At 26.9% G+C, this 14,093-nt stretch overlaps 9 protein-coding genes and 1 non-coding gene across 10 annotated transcripts; 4 read left to right on the plus strand and 6 right to left on the minus strand.

Annotated features, from left to right (window-relative positions):
* Window positions 1-642: 642 nt before the first annotated feature.
* AAJ76_1900028347 (hypothetical protein) lies at window positions 643-1,983 on the minus strand (the record flags this gene model as incomplete). The annotated part of the gene is made up of 1 exon (XM_024474349.1): window positions 643-1,983. The coding sequence occupies one exon, from the start codon at window positions 1,981-1,983 to the stop codon at window positions 643-645; it is 1,341 nt and encodes a 446-aa protein (XP_024331242.1).
* A 1,159-nt stretch (window positions 1,984-3,142) lies between these two features.
* On the plus strand, window positions 3,143-4,519 carry AAJ76_1900029507 (nucleolar transformer 2-like protein; the record flags this gene model as incomplete). Its single annotated transcript, XM_024474350.1, has 1 exon — window positions 3,143-4,519. The coding sequence occupies one exon, from the start codon at window positions 3,143-3,145 to the stop codon at window positions 4,517-4,519; it is 1,377 nt and encodes a 458-aa protein (XP_024331243.1).
* Window positions 4,520-5,732: 1,213 nt separating this feature from the next.
* Window positions 5,733-8,057, minus strand: AAJ76_1900034421 (beta-tubulin folding cofactor d; the record flags this gene model as incomplete). Its single annotated transcript, XM_024474351.1, has 1 exon — window positions 5,733-8,057. The coding sequence occupies one exon, from the start codon at window positions 8,055-8,057 to the stop codon at window positions 5,733-5,735; it is 2,325 nt and encodes a 774-aa protein (XP_024331244.1).
* Window positions 8,058-8,097: 40 nt separating this feature from the next.
* AAJ76_1900034462 (translation initiation factor if2 subunit beta) lies at window positions 8,098-8,706 on the plus strand (the record flags this gene model as incomplete). The annotated part of the gene is made up of 1 exon (XM_024474352.1): window positions 8,098-8,706. The coding sequence occupies one exon, from the start codon at window positions 8,098-8,100 to the stop codon at window positions 8,704-8,706; it is 609 nt and encodes a 202-aa protein (XP_024331245.1).
* A 26-nt stretch (window positions 8,707-8,732) lies between these two features.
* Window positions 8,733-10,940, minus strand: AAJ76_1900037304 (transcription factor tfiih complex subunit rad15; the record flags this gene model as incomplete). The annotated part of the gene is made up of 1 exon (XM_024474353.1): window positions 8,733-10,940. One exon carries the CDS (start codon window positions 10,938-10,940, stop codon window positions 8,733-8,735), a length of 2,208 nt encoding a protein of 735 aa, XP_024331246.1.
* A 462-nt stretch (window positions 10,941-11,402) lies between these two features.
* On the minus strand, window positions 11,403-11,933 carry AAJ76_1900038297 (vacuolar atp synthase 16kda proteolipid subunit; the record flags this gene model as incomplete). The annotated part of the gene is made up of 1 exon (XM_024474354.1): window positions 11,403-11,933. One exon carries the CDS (start codon window positions 11,931-11,933, stop codon window positions 11,403-11,405), a length of 531 nt encoding a protein of 176 aa, XP_024331247.1.
* Window positions 11,934-11,966: 33 nt separating this feature from the next.
* On the minus strand, window positions 11,967-12,040 carry AAJ76_1900038404. The gene has a single exon. It is a non-coding gene; the product is annotated as a tRNA-Ile (tRNA).
* A 69-nt stretch (window positions 12,041-12,109) lies between these two features.
* On the plus strand, window positions 12,110-12,346 carry AAJ76_1900038474 (hypothetical protein; the record flags this gene model as incomplete). Its single annotated transcript, XM_024474355.1, has 1 exon — window positions 12,110-12,346. The coding sequence occupies one exon, from the start codon at window positions 12,110-12,112 to the stop codon at window positions 12,344-12,346; it is 237 nt and encodes a 78-aa protein (XP_024331248.1).
* Window positions 12,347-12,359: 13 nt separating this feature from the next.
* Window positions 12,360-12,584, minus strand: AAJ76_1900038948 (transmembrane protein 167a; the record flags this gene model as incomplete). Its single annotated transcript, XM_024474356.1, has 1 exon — window positions 12,360-12,584. The coding sequence occupies one exon, from the start codon at window positions 12,582-12,584 to the stop codon at window positions 12,360-12,362; it is 225 nt and encodes a 74-aa protein (XP_024331249.1).
* Window positions 12,585-12,751: 167 nt separating this feature from the next.
* Window positions 12,752-14,068, plus strand: AAJ76_1900039116 (hypothetical protein; the record flags this gene model as incomplete). Its single annotated transcript, XM_024474357.1, has 1 exon — window positions 12,752-14,068. One exon carries the CDS (start codon window positions 12,752-12,754, stop codon window positions 14,066-14,068), a length of 1,317 nt encoding a protein of 438 aa, XP_024331250.1.
* Window positions 14,069-14,093: the final 25 nt, after the last annotated feature.

The raw sequence follows: 14,093 nt of genomic DNA on the forward strand, positions 1-14,093 counted from the left end.
TGACGAAAGCAATTTAAATTTAAAATTTTATTAATTTATTTATATGATGTTTTTTATTTAATAAAATTTTTGTATTGAATATTTGATGTTATGATTTTAAGTTCTTTTTATACTTACTTTATACATTTAACTTATTTAAAAGCAATGCTTTTATTTTTGTGCAAGTTTATATCGAAATCTAACTTGACCACTTCACTATAAATTAAAAAATACAATTTTTTCACAAAATCGCAAACTGTAGTTCTTCAAGTGCAATTTGCAAATTAGACATTCATTTTTTTATAAATCTTAATTATACAGTAATAAGTTGTAAATTTATTTTTTTAAATAGTTTTTTTTTGAGTCAATGTTTCAAACTATGTTAGAAACGAATGTTTATAAAACACGTGAAAATAACACAGTTAATGATTTACAACAAGATGTTTTAAAATACATTAACTAATAAGTTAGTTAAAAACAATATTTTTAATTTTTATAAATTAAAATATGAGGACATAAACGTAACAAATATATTTTACCATTAAATGTATATATCCAATTTGTGTGAATTAGAAAAATTTTATATTTAAATGAAAAAGGTGATAAAAAATGCTTTTAATTTATGTAGTTATATTAAAAAAAAACGTTGTAATTAGTAATTATTTATTGTACGCATACATTCTGGTGTGCTTGTAAATAAGCATCAGAGGCGGGTACTAATACACCTACATCGACCATTGGTTTTTGAGGAGTAACACATTCCATAGCATCATAGGGTGAAGCTTGTGGGGGAGAATTTATCATTTTATTAAGACACTCGATATTACTTTGAACATCACAATTACCTCCTTTATATCCCATTGATTGTCCTTGTTGAGCTGCAGTATCACATAAAGAATTAATCAAATTTGCTGGAGATGCACAATCAGTTGTTGGAGCTGAAGCAGGCGGTGAAATTACAGTTGGTACATAGATAGCATTGACAGGTCCTTGAGGTAATCCATTAGGTGTTCCTTGTGGTGTTCCCTGTTGTGAATAAGAGGGTGATCCTGTTGAGTTATTTGGAATACAATATGGTAAATTTGAGGCGCCTGTATTGCTAGAAGGTGGATTAACTTGCTGAGGTATACATGGTTGAGGGGAATATTGAGGAGGCATTGGTGGAGTTGTTGGAGCGGGCGTGACATGAACAATTGTTTGAGCCGGTGGATTGTTTCCTTGAGGATTATTTGGATTAGTGGATTCACCAGGTGTAGTTGGCACTTCAGGAACTTCTTCTTCAGGATTAATAGGTACACAATCGACAGTCTGTTTGACAGTACACTGAGTTTCTTGTCCTGGCGGTTTAGTTGGTTGTGCAGGCACATTTGTAGAAGGAACTTGAGGAGTTGTTGGTTGTATAATTGTGGTGGCTGGTGGTGGTGTGGATTGAATTATTTGAGTAACATTAGGTGGCTGAGGTGCACTGGGGGGATATGCGGGGGCAGGAACCGCTGATTGTACAGGAGCAGCAGGTACTACTGGGACTACTGGCACATATTGTGGTGGTTGCTGGGGTACCATAGTATACTGGCCTGGCATTGTTAGAATTCCTTGGCCGGGTACCATAGGATATTGACCTCCTGGTGCTGTTGGGATTCCTTGGCCGGGTATCAAGTTTTGTCCTCCTGGCATATTGCCTCCTGGATAATTTCCACCTGGCATATTGCTTCCTGGATAATTTCCACTTGTACAAATTTGTGGCATTGAACCGTTTTGAGATGGTAAACCGCCATGAGATGGGTATCCACCTTGTCCTCCGCCTACAATACAATCACTTCCAGGTCTTCCTTGTTGTCCTGCGGGAGGGTTATAAATTAATGGTTTATTGGGAGTCGCACAATTTTCTAGCTGACCTGGGTTCATAATCATAATTCCTGGTTTTCCTTGATTAGGGGCACATATGTTAGCCAAAATCTTTGGCACACACAATAGAGCTGCATTTAAAATCTTTAAATTTCTCATAATGTTATTGTAATTTTTTTTCTATAAATATTTTTTATATGAAACACTGTTTTATATTTTAATATTTTATTGAATTACATTCACCATGTTTCGATTAAATGTTTGAATAACTGCTACACTGATATTTCAGTACATGAAAATCGTAACATAAGTTGTTAACTAACTCTGTATATAGTATTTTAAATCTTTGTTTGATTTCTTTTAACATGTTTCAATAAAACTTAACTCATGTAGGTAAAATATCATTTTAATAGATTAAGTAATATAATAGACAAATGTTCAAATATATAGTGTTATAAATAAATTGTAAAAATTTAATTTTTTAGTTAAGTTTTTTTATTGGAAGCAATTTCAATAGAAGATTTTTGTTAAGTTGATGAAATGCTGTCAAAAATTCATTTGTATTAAATTAAATATCTCAGTATGAATTTTAAGTTCTGATGGTAGAACGAAACAATTTTTTAGATATTTATCATCTATTTTTTTTTAAAAAATAAAAGTTGTATTTAATATGTTTTTTATCAAAATTAACCTATAAAAAAATATTTATTATTTGTTAACTTTTCTTAAGGTTTTACTCCGACAATTGCGTCATGTTGTGGGTTTTGCATCATTTCTTTACAAAATTCAAATAAATCTATTAAAAAACTTATTTAAATGTAACTTTTATATACAAGTTAGTAAATGATTTTTATAATTATTGGTCTTTTTTATATTTACGCAGTACAATGTTAAAAATTTGTGGTTGTTTAGACAAAATAACTCTTTTAGACACTTAAAGATGGGGTATATTTCTGTATTTGTTAAAATATATAGTTACAAAAAGGAATTTTTGTAATAATAAACTTGTTTTACATAGCAAATTTTTAGTTTACTTTTTTAAAAAAAATGTATAGTTGAATTCACTACATGTCTAAAGTGCAAATTATGAAAACTTGTTAATTATTTTGTGAAAAAAAATTAAAATTTTTTAGCATAATATTTACACTTTGGTTTTTGAATATTTTTGTATTTAAAATACTTTCTACATATTTAAACTTGTTTTTGTTTAATTAATTTTTGCTTTTTAACTTTGGTTTAAATGTTTCCTTTTTTTACAAACAACTTCTTTATTGGAACTTTGTTTGTTTAAGAATTTTTTAAAAAATAACCCCTATAAATGACAGAAGTAATGAAAAATAAAGCTGAAAATTCTGAACGAGAAGTAAGTTCTACTGAGGTAAAAAAACCGTTGGAAGAAACTTTAGAAAAGAAAGATACACAGGTTGACAAGAAGGAATTGACGGAAAATGCCAAAGAAGAGATTTGTGAAGCATCTGGTAAAGCAGATAGAGTGGACGAAACTGTAGAAACCAAAGCTGAAGTAGGATGGGATGCACCTGTTGAAACTAAAACTGAAGTAGGATGGAATGCACCCTCCGAAACCAAAGCTGAAGTAGGATGGGATGCGCCTGCTGAAACCAAAGCTGAAGTAGGATGGGATGCGCCTGCTGAAACCAAAGCTGAAGTAGGATGGGATGTGCCTGCTGAAACCAAAACTGAAGGTGGATGGGATGCGCCTGCTGAAACCAAAACTGAAGGTGGATGGGGTGAAGTATCTACTTCTGCTTGGGATGTACCTATTTCTAATACTGAAACAGAATCTGCCAGAGAAACGAATGATTACAGAAATAAAGAAGGAGATAGAAGTTACAATGAAAGAAATAACAGTGGAGATTATCCCAGAAAGAGATTTGATAGAGAATCAAATAGTAGAGGTGAATCATCCTATGGTCAAGAAAAAAGATTTAGGTCTGATAGGGAAAATGATCGTTATGGAGACGATAGGCGAGGAGGTTATCAGCCAAGAGAAAGAGAATACGGGTCTAGAGATAGAGACTATGGATCTAGGGACAGAGACTACCAGCCAAGGAATAGGGACTATGGATCTAGGGAAAGAGAATATCAGCCAAGAGAAAGGGAGTATGTTTCTAGAGACAGAGACTATCAGTCGAGAGACAAAGACTATGGATCTAGAGATAGGGACTACCAGCCAAGAGATAGGGATTATCAGCCAAGAGATAGGGACTATCAGTCAAGAGATAGGGACTATGGGGGTGACAGAAGAGGAAGCTATGGATCTAGAGATTCTGGATACGAAAGATCTGCTGGAAGAGACCGCTATGACAGAAATGGTGGTTCTTACGGACAAGCACCAGAAAATAGGCAACGTTCATACGACGCACAGCCAAAAAAACCAATACCTGCAAATGTTCCACCATCCAGAACACTTGGACTATTTGGTCTTAGCTTGTATGCCACTGAAGATGATTTAAGGGAATTTTTGGCTGAAGAACTTCCTGATATTAAAGACTATAAGCTTACAATTATTACAGACTATGAAACAAAAAAAAGTCGTGGCTTTGGATTTGTCTATTTCAATTGTCTTGAAGATAGTATCAAAGCTAAAGATTTTCTTAAGGGAAAATCAATTAAAGGGAAGGAAATACGCATTGATTATTCTGTAAGCGACGTCCTTAGACCCAATTACCATTAAAATTAAACTTTTATGATATTTGATTTATGAACTCATACATTTACTTTGATTAATATACTGTTGGATTTTTTTAATAGCCGCTAATATGGCTGCAATGGCTATTTATGCTGTATTTTAAAAATTGATTATAAATTTTTAAAAGGCAATTTTCTAAATTAGATAATAAATTATGGGGATTATTTACTTCACAGTTATCACTTACGCTTTAACATATTATGTCCTAAAAAAATGTAGATTGTATATTGCTAAATGACTTTTTTAAAGTTACTTGACTTAGTACCTAAATTTAAAATTTTAAAGATATTGTTAAGCTTTTAGTAATGTACCAGTCGTTGTATTTAATGCACGTAAATAATATAAATTTCTTTGATTAATACAATTAGCATTGTGTACATTGCTTTATAAAAATTTTTATTGCACCAATAAGATAATATTTTATATAACAGTATCAAGAACTTGCTTTAAAATATTTTAAAGTGTTTGACATGTTTGATTTCTATTTTTTTAAAAAATATAGTATTTTTAATCTAAATTTAATTTAATAATATTACAAAAAAAAGATTGTAAACAGACTTGGTACTTTTATATGGTGTATAAACATGTTTTTGAATGGGGTGTATTTAGCGTAAGAAATTATATACGACATCTATAAATTTTTAAGACTTTTTTAGATATTAAAAAAATTTTAATTTTTTTATTTACATTAAAGCATGTTTACTTAAATATATCTGTTTTAGTGTTAGAAATATTTGGTAAAAATTCAACATAACATATACAAATTTTAAAACTTTATACAATTATTAATTTTTACTTGATGTGTTAAAAATCTGATTTTTAAAAGCTTTAGTAAAGATACATTTATAATTTTTTATTTCATAGACCTTATTTACAACTATTTTGTATTGTGAATACAATTGCTTAATAAAAATTTTATTTAGCTAATTGCAAAATAATTTTTTTATAGCTATTAAATATGAAAGTAAACACTCATCGTATTTTATTTTTATATAAATCGTAAAATATCAAAATTTATTGTTTTTTACAAAAAAATCAGGCTTTATTGTAATATATATCTATAAAAGAATTATCAATACTATTTTTTGCAGAAAATTTATAAGCTTTTATATTATGTAAACTTTCAAATGTAAAATAATGTTACTTTTTAAAATTTTAATTTATCTTTTTTTAATTTATAATTACTTTTAATATTTGATTATTTAAAATTAAATTTTGTTGTATTATTAAATGTATATCTTTCTATATCATAATTTTTCAATAATTCATTCCATTCTTTAATAAATCTTTTTACATTTTTTTCATAAAGAAGGTCAATTAAATTAAAAATATATTTAAATACTCTTGTATATCTTTGTTGTATAAGTTTCTTAATGTTTCTGTCAAATATCTCTAGCTTAAAAATAAATAAATCTAGTATTTTAACTAAATCAAAATTATCACAAGTAGAAATATATCCTAAAACTCCTATAGTAATATTCAATTCATCAAATAAATTAATATTTTCGATAATAATATAAATATCCTTTTTACATAAAATATCATAACCAATAATAATATCTTTGTATTTTTTTAAATTGTCAAATAAATAATCTCTGATATATTTACTTTTATCAACTAAATATCTAACCAAATATTTGTTAAATAGACCCTTATCAAACTGACAGAGAAGTAAACATTCTAATCTTATTTTGTAGCATACATCTCCATGACTGTTTAGATAATAATTTTCTAAACCTATTAAAATTTCATTTTTAAATAACTGAATATCACCTTGGTAAAATGACAAGGATTTGTAAATTGCAGTAATGTAATCAATATTTGAATTCAACTTAATAATAGATTTATATTCTGAAATTATAGTGTCAATATTATTATTGTTTCTTATGTTACCAATAATAATATTATGATTCGTTTTCTTTCTATTTTTAAAAATATAATCATAAACAATTTTAGAATCAATAATCCAAATAAGCTGAAAAATCAACGAATTTTTTATGTTTTTAGATAATATAAAAATAACATTGTCAATAGTTTGTTTTTTGTGTATTATTTCATGCATAATACTGCTATTTTGCAATTTATTATCTTTTGAAACGAGAAATAAAACTTCTAAATATAAATCAATTAAATTCTCTATAAAACGATATCTAAATAAAGTACTAATATCGACATTAAAAAAACTTATCAAAAAATTTATGTCTTTTTCATACAAAATTGTAAACTTAAATTTAAAACCTAGATCTAAATAGTCAAAAATTGTTTCATATGTATTCTTTTTTTGTATTAAATAACCGTATTTGATAATAATATGTGAGCGTAATTCTAAGAAATTAATATCATTATTATTATTTTCTATGTACTTTTGAATTTGTATATTATAAACTTTACTAATAGAATCATAAGATTTTAATAAATCTTCAGTTCTTTTTACACAAATATCAATATTTAATAATTCCGATAAAATTGAAGCGGCTATCCTTCTTATCTTAAAATCTTTATCAAATATACATACATATATTAAAATATTAATTAAAAAGTCAGAACTCTTATTTCGAATAATTGCATATATCAAAAACAAAGTATATTCTCTCAATAAAGAACTTCTGTAATTTACATCATCACAGTTATAAAAAATAGCTTTCTGAATAATCGAAGGATTAATATCAATTTCGTAGTGCTTAAAAATAAGAGATCCTAAAATATGAAAAGAATTAATCCACAGCATCTCGTTAGCAAAAATCGTATCCAAGTTTTGCAATAAATTTTCACAGATTGTTTTACATTTAAAAAATCTAAATACTCTTAAAAAAGATCTGCACAAAACATAGCCAAATTTAAAATTATTATAATTTAGATATTGAAAGAAAAGATCAAGTTTTATAATTGAGGGATGATATTTATACTGGTGCGACAAAATTTTAAACTTGCACATAAGTATATAAGGATCATTTTCATCTGAAAAAAGCTTTGTTAAAATTTTACTAAATGTATGCAAATTATTTTTTTCCACTCTATTTATACTTTCTTTGCATAAATTTGTTTGTTTAGATAAAGTTTGTATAATTGCAGAAATAATGCCTTTATCTAATTTTTTGTTTTTGCTTTCTTCTTTTAAAACTTCATAAAAATCAAAAATATTTTTTTCAACAATAAATTCAAGAGGTAAAAACAATACACATATTTTTAAAGATAATTTTTGTTGAATTATATTCTTATAAACATAATTATAAAGTACATTTTTAGTTTCATCATCTAAAACTTTATACCAATCAAAAGGATTACTTAATATTGCTAACACCCACGTTTGTACCACAAAAAACAACATTGTATCTGTAGAAATTTGTATATCCATGTTTAAAGCGAGTTTTAAAACTTCATTTTTTTTATAAGTAGTTGGTTCCTTTATAAAATCTACAATTTTTGGTAAATTTGTTATGTCTCTATTACAATAAATTGAAAGTTGCTTAAAGTTCTTTTTACTTAAAAGGTCTTCTATTTTTTTTAACGTTAAAGAAGACATAGAAGGGATTTTAAAAAAAGTTTTTTTTCTTAAGGGTTAAATGTCAGATTCAAGCAGCAGTGACATAGAAGAACTTGGTATCAATCTTCAAGAATTTAGAATGAAAAGACAGGTAAGATTTGGCTCTCGAAAAACTATTACATCGACAAAAAAAGATATAGATCTTTTAGATACACCACCCGAATTAGATTATTATAATTTACTTAATAAAGGAATTGCAATATTAAAAAAAGATAAAGAGAACGGTGAAACTAATAAGCTTAAGTTACCGTTAGATGTAAAAAAAGAAGGCAGAAAGACTAAAGTTAATATCCGTGAAATTGCGGAGATACTTGATAGAGATGAAGAACACTTAGTAAAGTTTACAAAAAATGAGCTTGTTACAGATGGATCTGTAAAAGAAGATGGATATTTATGGCTTAAAGGAATCTATTTAAAAACTGATCTTCAAGAAGTTTTGAGAAAATTTATCGAAAATTTTGTTGTCTGTTCTATTTGTGACAGCGTAGAAGATACATCTATTATAAAAGACAAAAGACTGTACTATTTAAAGTGTGACAAATGTGGTGGTCGTCGATGTGTTGGAAATATTACAGAAGGTCTAAGTAAAAAAAGCAATACTAAACCAAAACTAAGAGGAATAATATAAAGCTATGTGATAAAATAAAAATTATTTTATAGTAGTTTTTCATTTATTTCGTTTGCATTTAATGTACTAATCCCTTTTTCTGGTAATTCTTGTGCCATTTCTTTATAAAATCTTTTTGCTATGCTTAATACCATATCAATACTTAAATTACAATTACCTTCTTCCATAAAGCTTTGTATCCACTTTGGCAATTTAGTTTTCTTGTCCTTTGAATCAAATCTTTGATCCGCTAAAATCATCAAACCATAATCCTTTTTATTTCGCAATACTCGTCCTAAACACTGTGCGGTGTGCCGCATAGCATCAAATGTTAAAAAATCATATTCTCTGATATTATATTCCGATTTTAAAAACTCCAATCTTTTCTTTAAACGTACACTCTCGGTGTATTGAAAGGGTACACCTATCATAACAACACATCTTCCATATCCATCTTCAAAATCTACTCCCTCAGATACTTTACCTCTTGCAACACAAAATAAAACAGCACCTCCTCCACATCGACACGCCTTTTTATAATTTGAAATGGCAAGCTCTGTTTCTCTAAAATCGGGAGATTCAATAAATACAAGCTTATTTGTCATTATATCATTTATTATCGTTGTTTCTGCCCAAAGACTAACAATTTCTTCCATATAAATATATGACGGAAAAAAACAAATAAGGCCATCTGGTACAGATTTGGACAACTCAATCAATAATGTACCATAATTACGCACCACTGATGGCTCGCTTCGGAGTGAAAAAGATGTCGTTATGTTATTTACACCGCCATCTTCATTTGTTGATTTTACGGTCATTTGATCATTTCCTTTTGTTAAGATTAAAGGCGAAATAGAATTTCGATCTAGTGTTGCGCCTATCTCTACTATTTTTTTCGGTACAAAATTTAAAATTTTTGGGTACATTTCGATAGGTGATAACGTACCGCTGGTAATTATTACATTGTTAAATTTAGTAAAAACTTGTGATATAGCAATAGAAGAATCTAAACATGCTAATCTAAGAATTGGATTGAAAACTGTGTGAGCCTGGGTATCAAAAGGTTCAAAAATAACTGAAAATCCTTTTGAATACATTGAAACCATAGTACCAAAATCAGCAACTCGTCGCAAAAAGTACAAATTATCGTCTTCAAAATCTAAAGTTTGAACTAACAGACCTAATCGCTGAGAACAAAAGCTTAATGTTTTTTTATTCAAAAAAGTTAAATCTTTTATAGATTGACAAAAACTAGCAGGTGTTTCAGTTGTTAAGTGGGTTGTTTTTAGTTTTGTCTTAAAAAATTCTACAAGCCGTTTTAAGACACCGACAAAGTGTGCAGAATCTCTTAAATTTCCAGGTACAAATTCAAATTTTTGTTCTTCTTCAGCATAGAAGTGCGGAATGGTATCTTCAGTATAAATATTAAGCGTTCCTTTCATTTTCTGGTATTCTTTCAATAAAATATTATGTTGTTCTTTTTTTTTGTTTTCTAATAATTTTACAATCGTCTTAAGACATCTTGTCGCATTATCTAACGTATTACGTTTTATTTCGAAAGTGAGCGCTTCAATACAATGTGAATCAATATTATGTGCTTCGTCAAAAATAATAATACAATTTTCACCAAGATCTTTACTTACAATTCCATAAATTTTAGGATCTATTAGATAATTATAAGTATAAATTATACAATCACACATCCCTAGACCATTTCTTATCATGTAATATGGACATATGCCTTTAGATTTACCAATATTAATTAATTTATCAAGCGTATAAACACCTTGCGGAATTGTAAAGTCTTTGTATAAATTTGTATAAAAATCACATTTCTCTAAATCTCTTAATTTCTTACATGTTATATCAATATTTCGACTCGACAAAGCTTCATCGTTTACGCACAATATTTTCTTAGCAGTTAAACCAACCCCTAAAAAATCAAAATTGATATACTGTTTAATGTAATTTATAAGATTTTCTAATTCATAAAGAGCTTTATCTATTTCAGAAACGGTTCTTGAACAATAAACAAGTTTTACTTTTTTGTTAAAAAATCTTTTCATGTGGATTATATAACTAACAGTGATACTTAGTAATGCTACTGTTTTACCTGTACCAGAAGGCATTTCTATTAGTATGTGACCATTTGTGTCTATATTACTCTTTAATTCTTTAATATATTGTAACTGCTCTGGATATATCTGTGAATATGGAAAATAAACATCTAGATTGTCTAGTTTAATAATCATAAGGGGATATAAAATACAGCATTAAAATTCTGTAAAGTGATAAGTATAACTTTTAAGATATATAAAAACTCTCTTTTTTAATTAAGTAAAAGATAAATAAAAAAAAGGCTTGTTTTATACAAAATTGAAAAATTTAAATGACAAACATAAAAGATGCTTAAAGTTAATATTTTATTTTTGATAGCTAGAAAGGGTACAATAAGATACAAGATAACTTTAAATAAAAGTTATCTAGAGATAAAAAATTATAATATTTCCTGTTTTTTATGCTGAGGCTATGCTTTCTGGCTTTACCACATCTACTATTTGATTTTGTCTAACACACTCATAAATATTCATGGGTACTGAAGTTTTAAAAATTTGCAATGTATCTTTGTACATGCAACATTTTTTTATTTAATATGAAAAGGTAACTATTTAACAATATAACTTAATTAACAAACTTTAAATAATTGTAAAAGTTTATTGCAATTTTTTGGCTTTCTCATTTATAATGTTTCCCAATATAAATCCAAGTAATCCAACACTTGCTGGAATAAACTCAAGCACAACTAATTTAAAAAATAGCTCTGCATTTTTCGCATCTGCAAGACTTATTACACCACAAATAACTCCTACAGCTGTACTTGAAAAATAAAATCCACTTCCTACAATCATTCCAGAGCATAACAACATATAATTATTTATAATTGTGTTTTTCATTACATTCATTGTTACAGACATACCTATACAATGTAATATTGTAATAATTAATCCTGCCTCGCATATCACTGTTCCAAAAATACTTTTGTTACTAACTCTTGGGGTGCTTATACAAACACCTGACACATATTTGGCTATAGATGACATTCCCCTAACAGTACCCAATATACCTAAAATAAGACACATTATTATTCCTACATATCCAATAGCAGAATAATTATCTTCTTTCTTTAATACAATTGTCAAAATTGGTACAATAAAAATTGATGAATAAAATAAAACTTTTAACATTTGGATTGAGGGTAATTTTTTTTTATAAAAAAATGCTCCGACTGGGATTCGAACCCAGGACCTTCGCGTTATTAGCACGACGCTCTAACCTGCTGAGCTACCAGAGCTGTATATTTACACAAATATAAATACTATAAATTAAAATAAACCTTTTAGGTAATAAATTTTGTACCCAAATGAAGCTATACGATTTATTTTTTAATACTTTAGCAACTACAAACGATTTTGAATTAGCAATTAAAGCCGTAGAAAATGAGATATTAAAAAGAAAAACATGTTTACCACTACAAAATTCAGATACATATCAAGATCTTAAAATTAATTTAGAGAAAATTATAAAACTAGAAAATAAACACAAACTTATTACGAAAATAAAAATTCCAAAAAAGAATAAAAATAATTTAAATAAATAATTTTGCATAGCATTTATATAATTATTGAAACCAACTTCTTTATCCCAAAAAGTAAACAAATAAAAGCTACATAGATACTAAGCCTTTCTCCTATTACACTTAGTTTATAAAAGGTAGATGGTATTCCTTTAGTTCTGTTAGTAATCCAAGATGGAAAATGTATCTTTATGTATGTGACTGTGCATATAAGAAGGATAATTAATCTGCAGCATGAATCAAAATGGAAGAGGGCTGACATAAAGGGATAAAAAACAATTTTATTTTCAACCAAACCTTTCTTTATTTTAAAACGAGTGTGTGTTGTGTAACAGTATGAAATTTTTATAATGATAATAGAAAATTTTTATTATACAAAAGTAGTAATTTTGTAAACCTACTTAGTCTTTATTTTCTGCACCCTTAAGAATGTCATTTACACTTCTTACACAACAGGAAATAGAACAAATACCACATATTATCTATGAAAAGATACTTATTGAATATAATAGTGTCTTAGACTTGAATACATCTGTAAATCAATTAAATATACAAAATCAATATAAAATCAAAGATTTAAATAAACAAATTGATCTTTTACGCTCATCAATGTACAAAAACAATTTAAAATGTTTTTTTTTAGAAATTGAAAATGAATTTTGTAAATTAAGAGTAGAGAACCTTACGAAGGTTTTAAATATTCTTGAAAAAGATAATATAAATAATAAAGAAAAAAAACAAATAAAGGAAAAAAATTCGTTATCTAGTAATATAGATCTTAATCTGATGTCGAAACTTATACGCAAGATAAAAACTCTATCGAAAAAATTAAACAATGAAAAGTTTAAATATAAAAAAATACATTCTGAATTTTTAAGTCTTTTAAGAACTAAAGATCAAATATACGAAGATTACTGTAAAAATTTAATTGACAGTAAAAAAATGGAAGAATATTCGAATATGTTAAATAAAAACATTGCATTAGAAAGAGAATATTATAAATTGATGGACATGTATAATAAACTTGATTATGAATATAATAAAATTATACTTGAAAACAGAGATCTTAAATATAAATATGAGAGATATATTTTAAGTAATAGAGATGACATAATTCCTGTTATAGGTAGAGAACTAGATTTAATTAAAGATAATATATTACAAGTTATTAGTAATATAGATAATATTTTTTGTAGTAATTTTTTGAATGAATTTTGGATGTATTCTAAATTACTAAAAAATAAAATAGATTTTTATAAGGAAACATTACAAAATGTAGATTTAATTAAAAATGAAATTGTAAATATTTATGATATTATAAATGTTATGCATAAAGACATTGATAAAAATAACAATTTGTTTACAAACTTAAGTAGAGAAACACAAACATTTAAAGAGATGGTAAAAGATATTTTTAAAGAGAAATTAAAGAAGGATAGTTATTCTAATGTTAATTATCTTTTTTTAGAAATTTACAGTTATAAACAAAAAATAAAAAAATTAGAGACTACTATTCAAGAAAAAGAAGAAGCTGTTAGTGAAAATCAAAAAATTTACGAACTAGAAAAAGAAAAGTGTGATAATTTAATTAATCAACTTAAGGAAAAAGAAGAAACTATAAAATGCAATATGCAAATTATTGATGAGAAAAATATAGTTATTGAGAAACTTAGGTATTTACTAACTAAACTTAAAAAAATAAAAGAGGAATACACTGCTTTAAAAAATAACACAAATTTAGAATAAAGTGTTATATCAAATTTTTAACAAT

Source organism: Vairimorpha ceranae (assembly GCF_000988165.1).
Source record: "Vairimorpha ceranae strain PA08 1199 chromosome Unknown NODE_19, whole genome shotgun sequence".
NCBI classification, from domain to species: domain Eukaryota; kingdom Fungi; phylum Microsporidia; family Nosematidae; genus Vairimorpha; species Vairimorpha ceranae.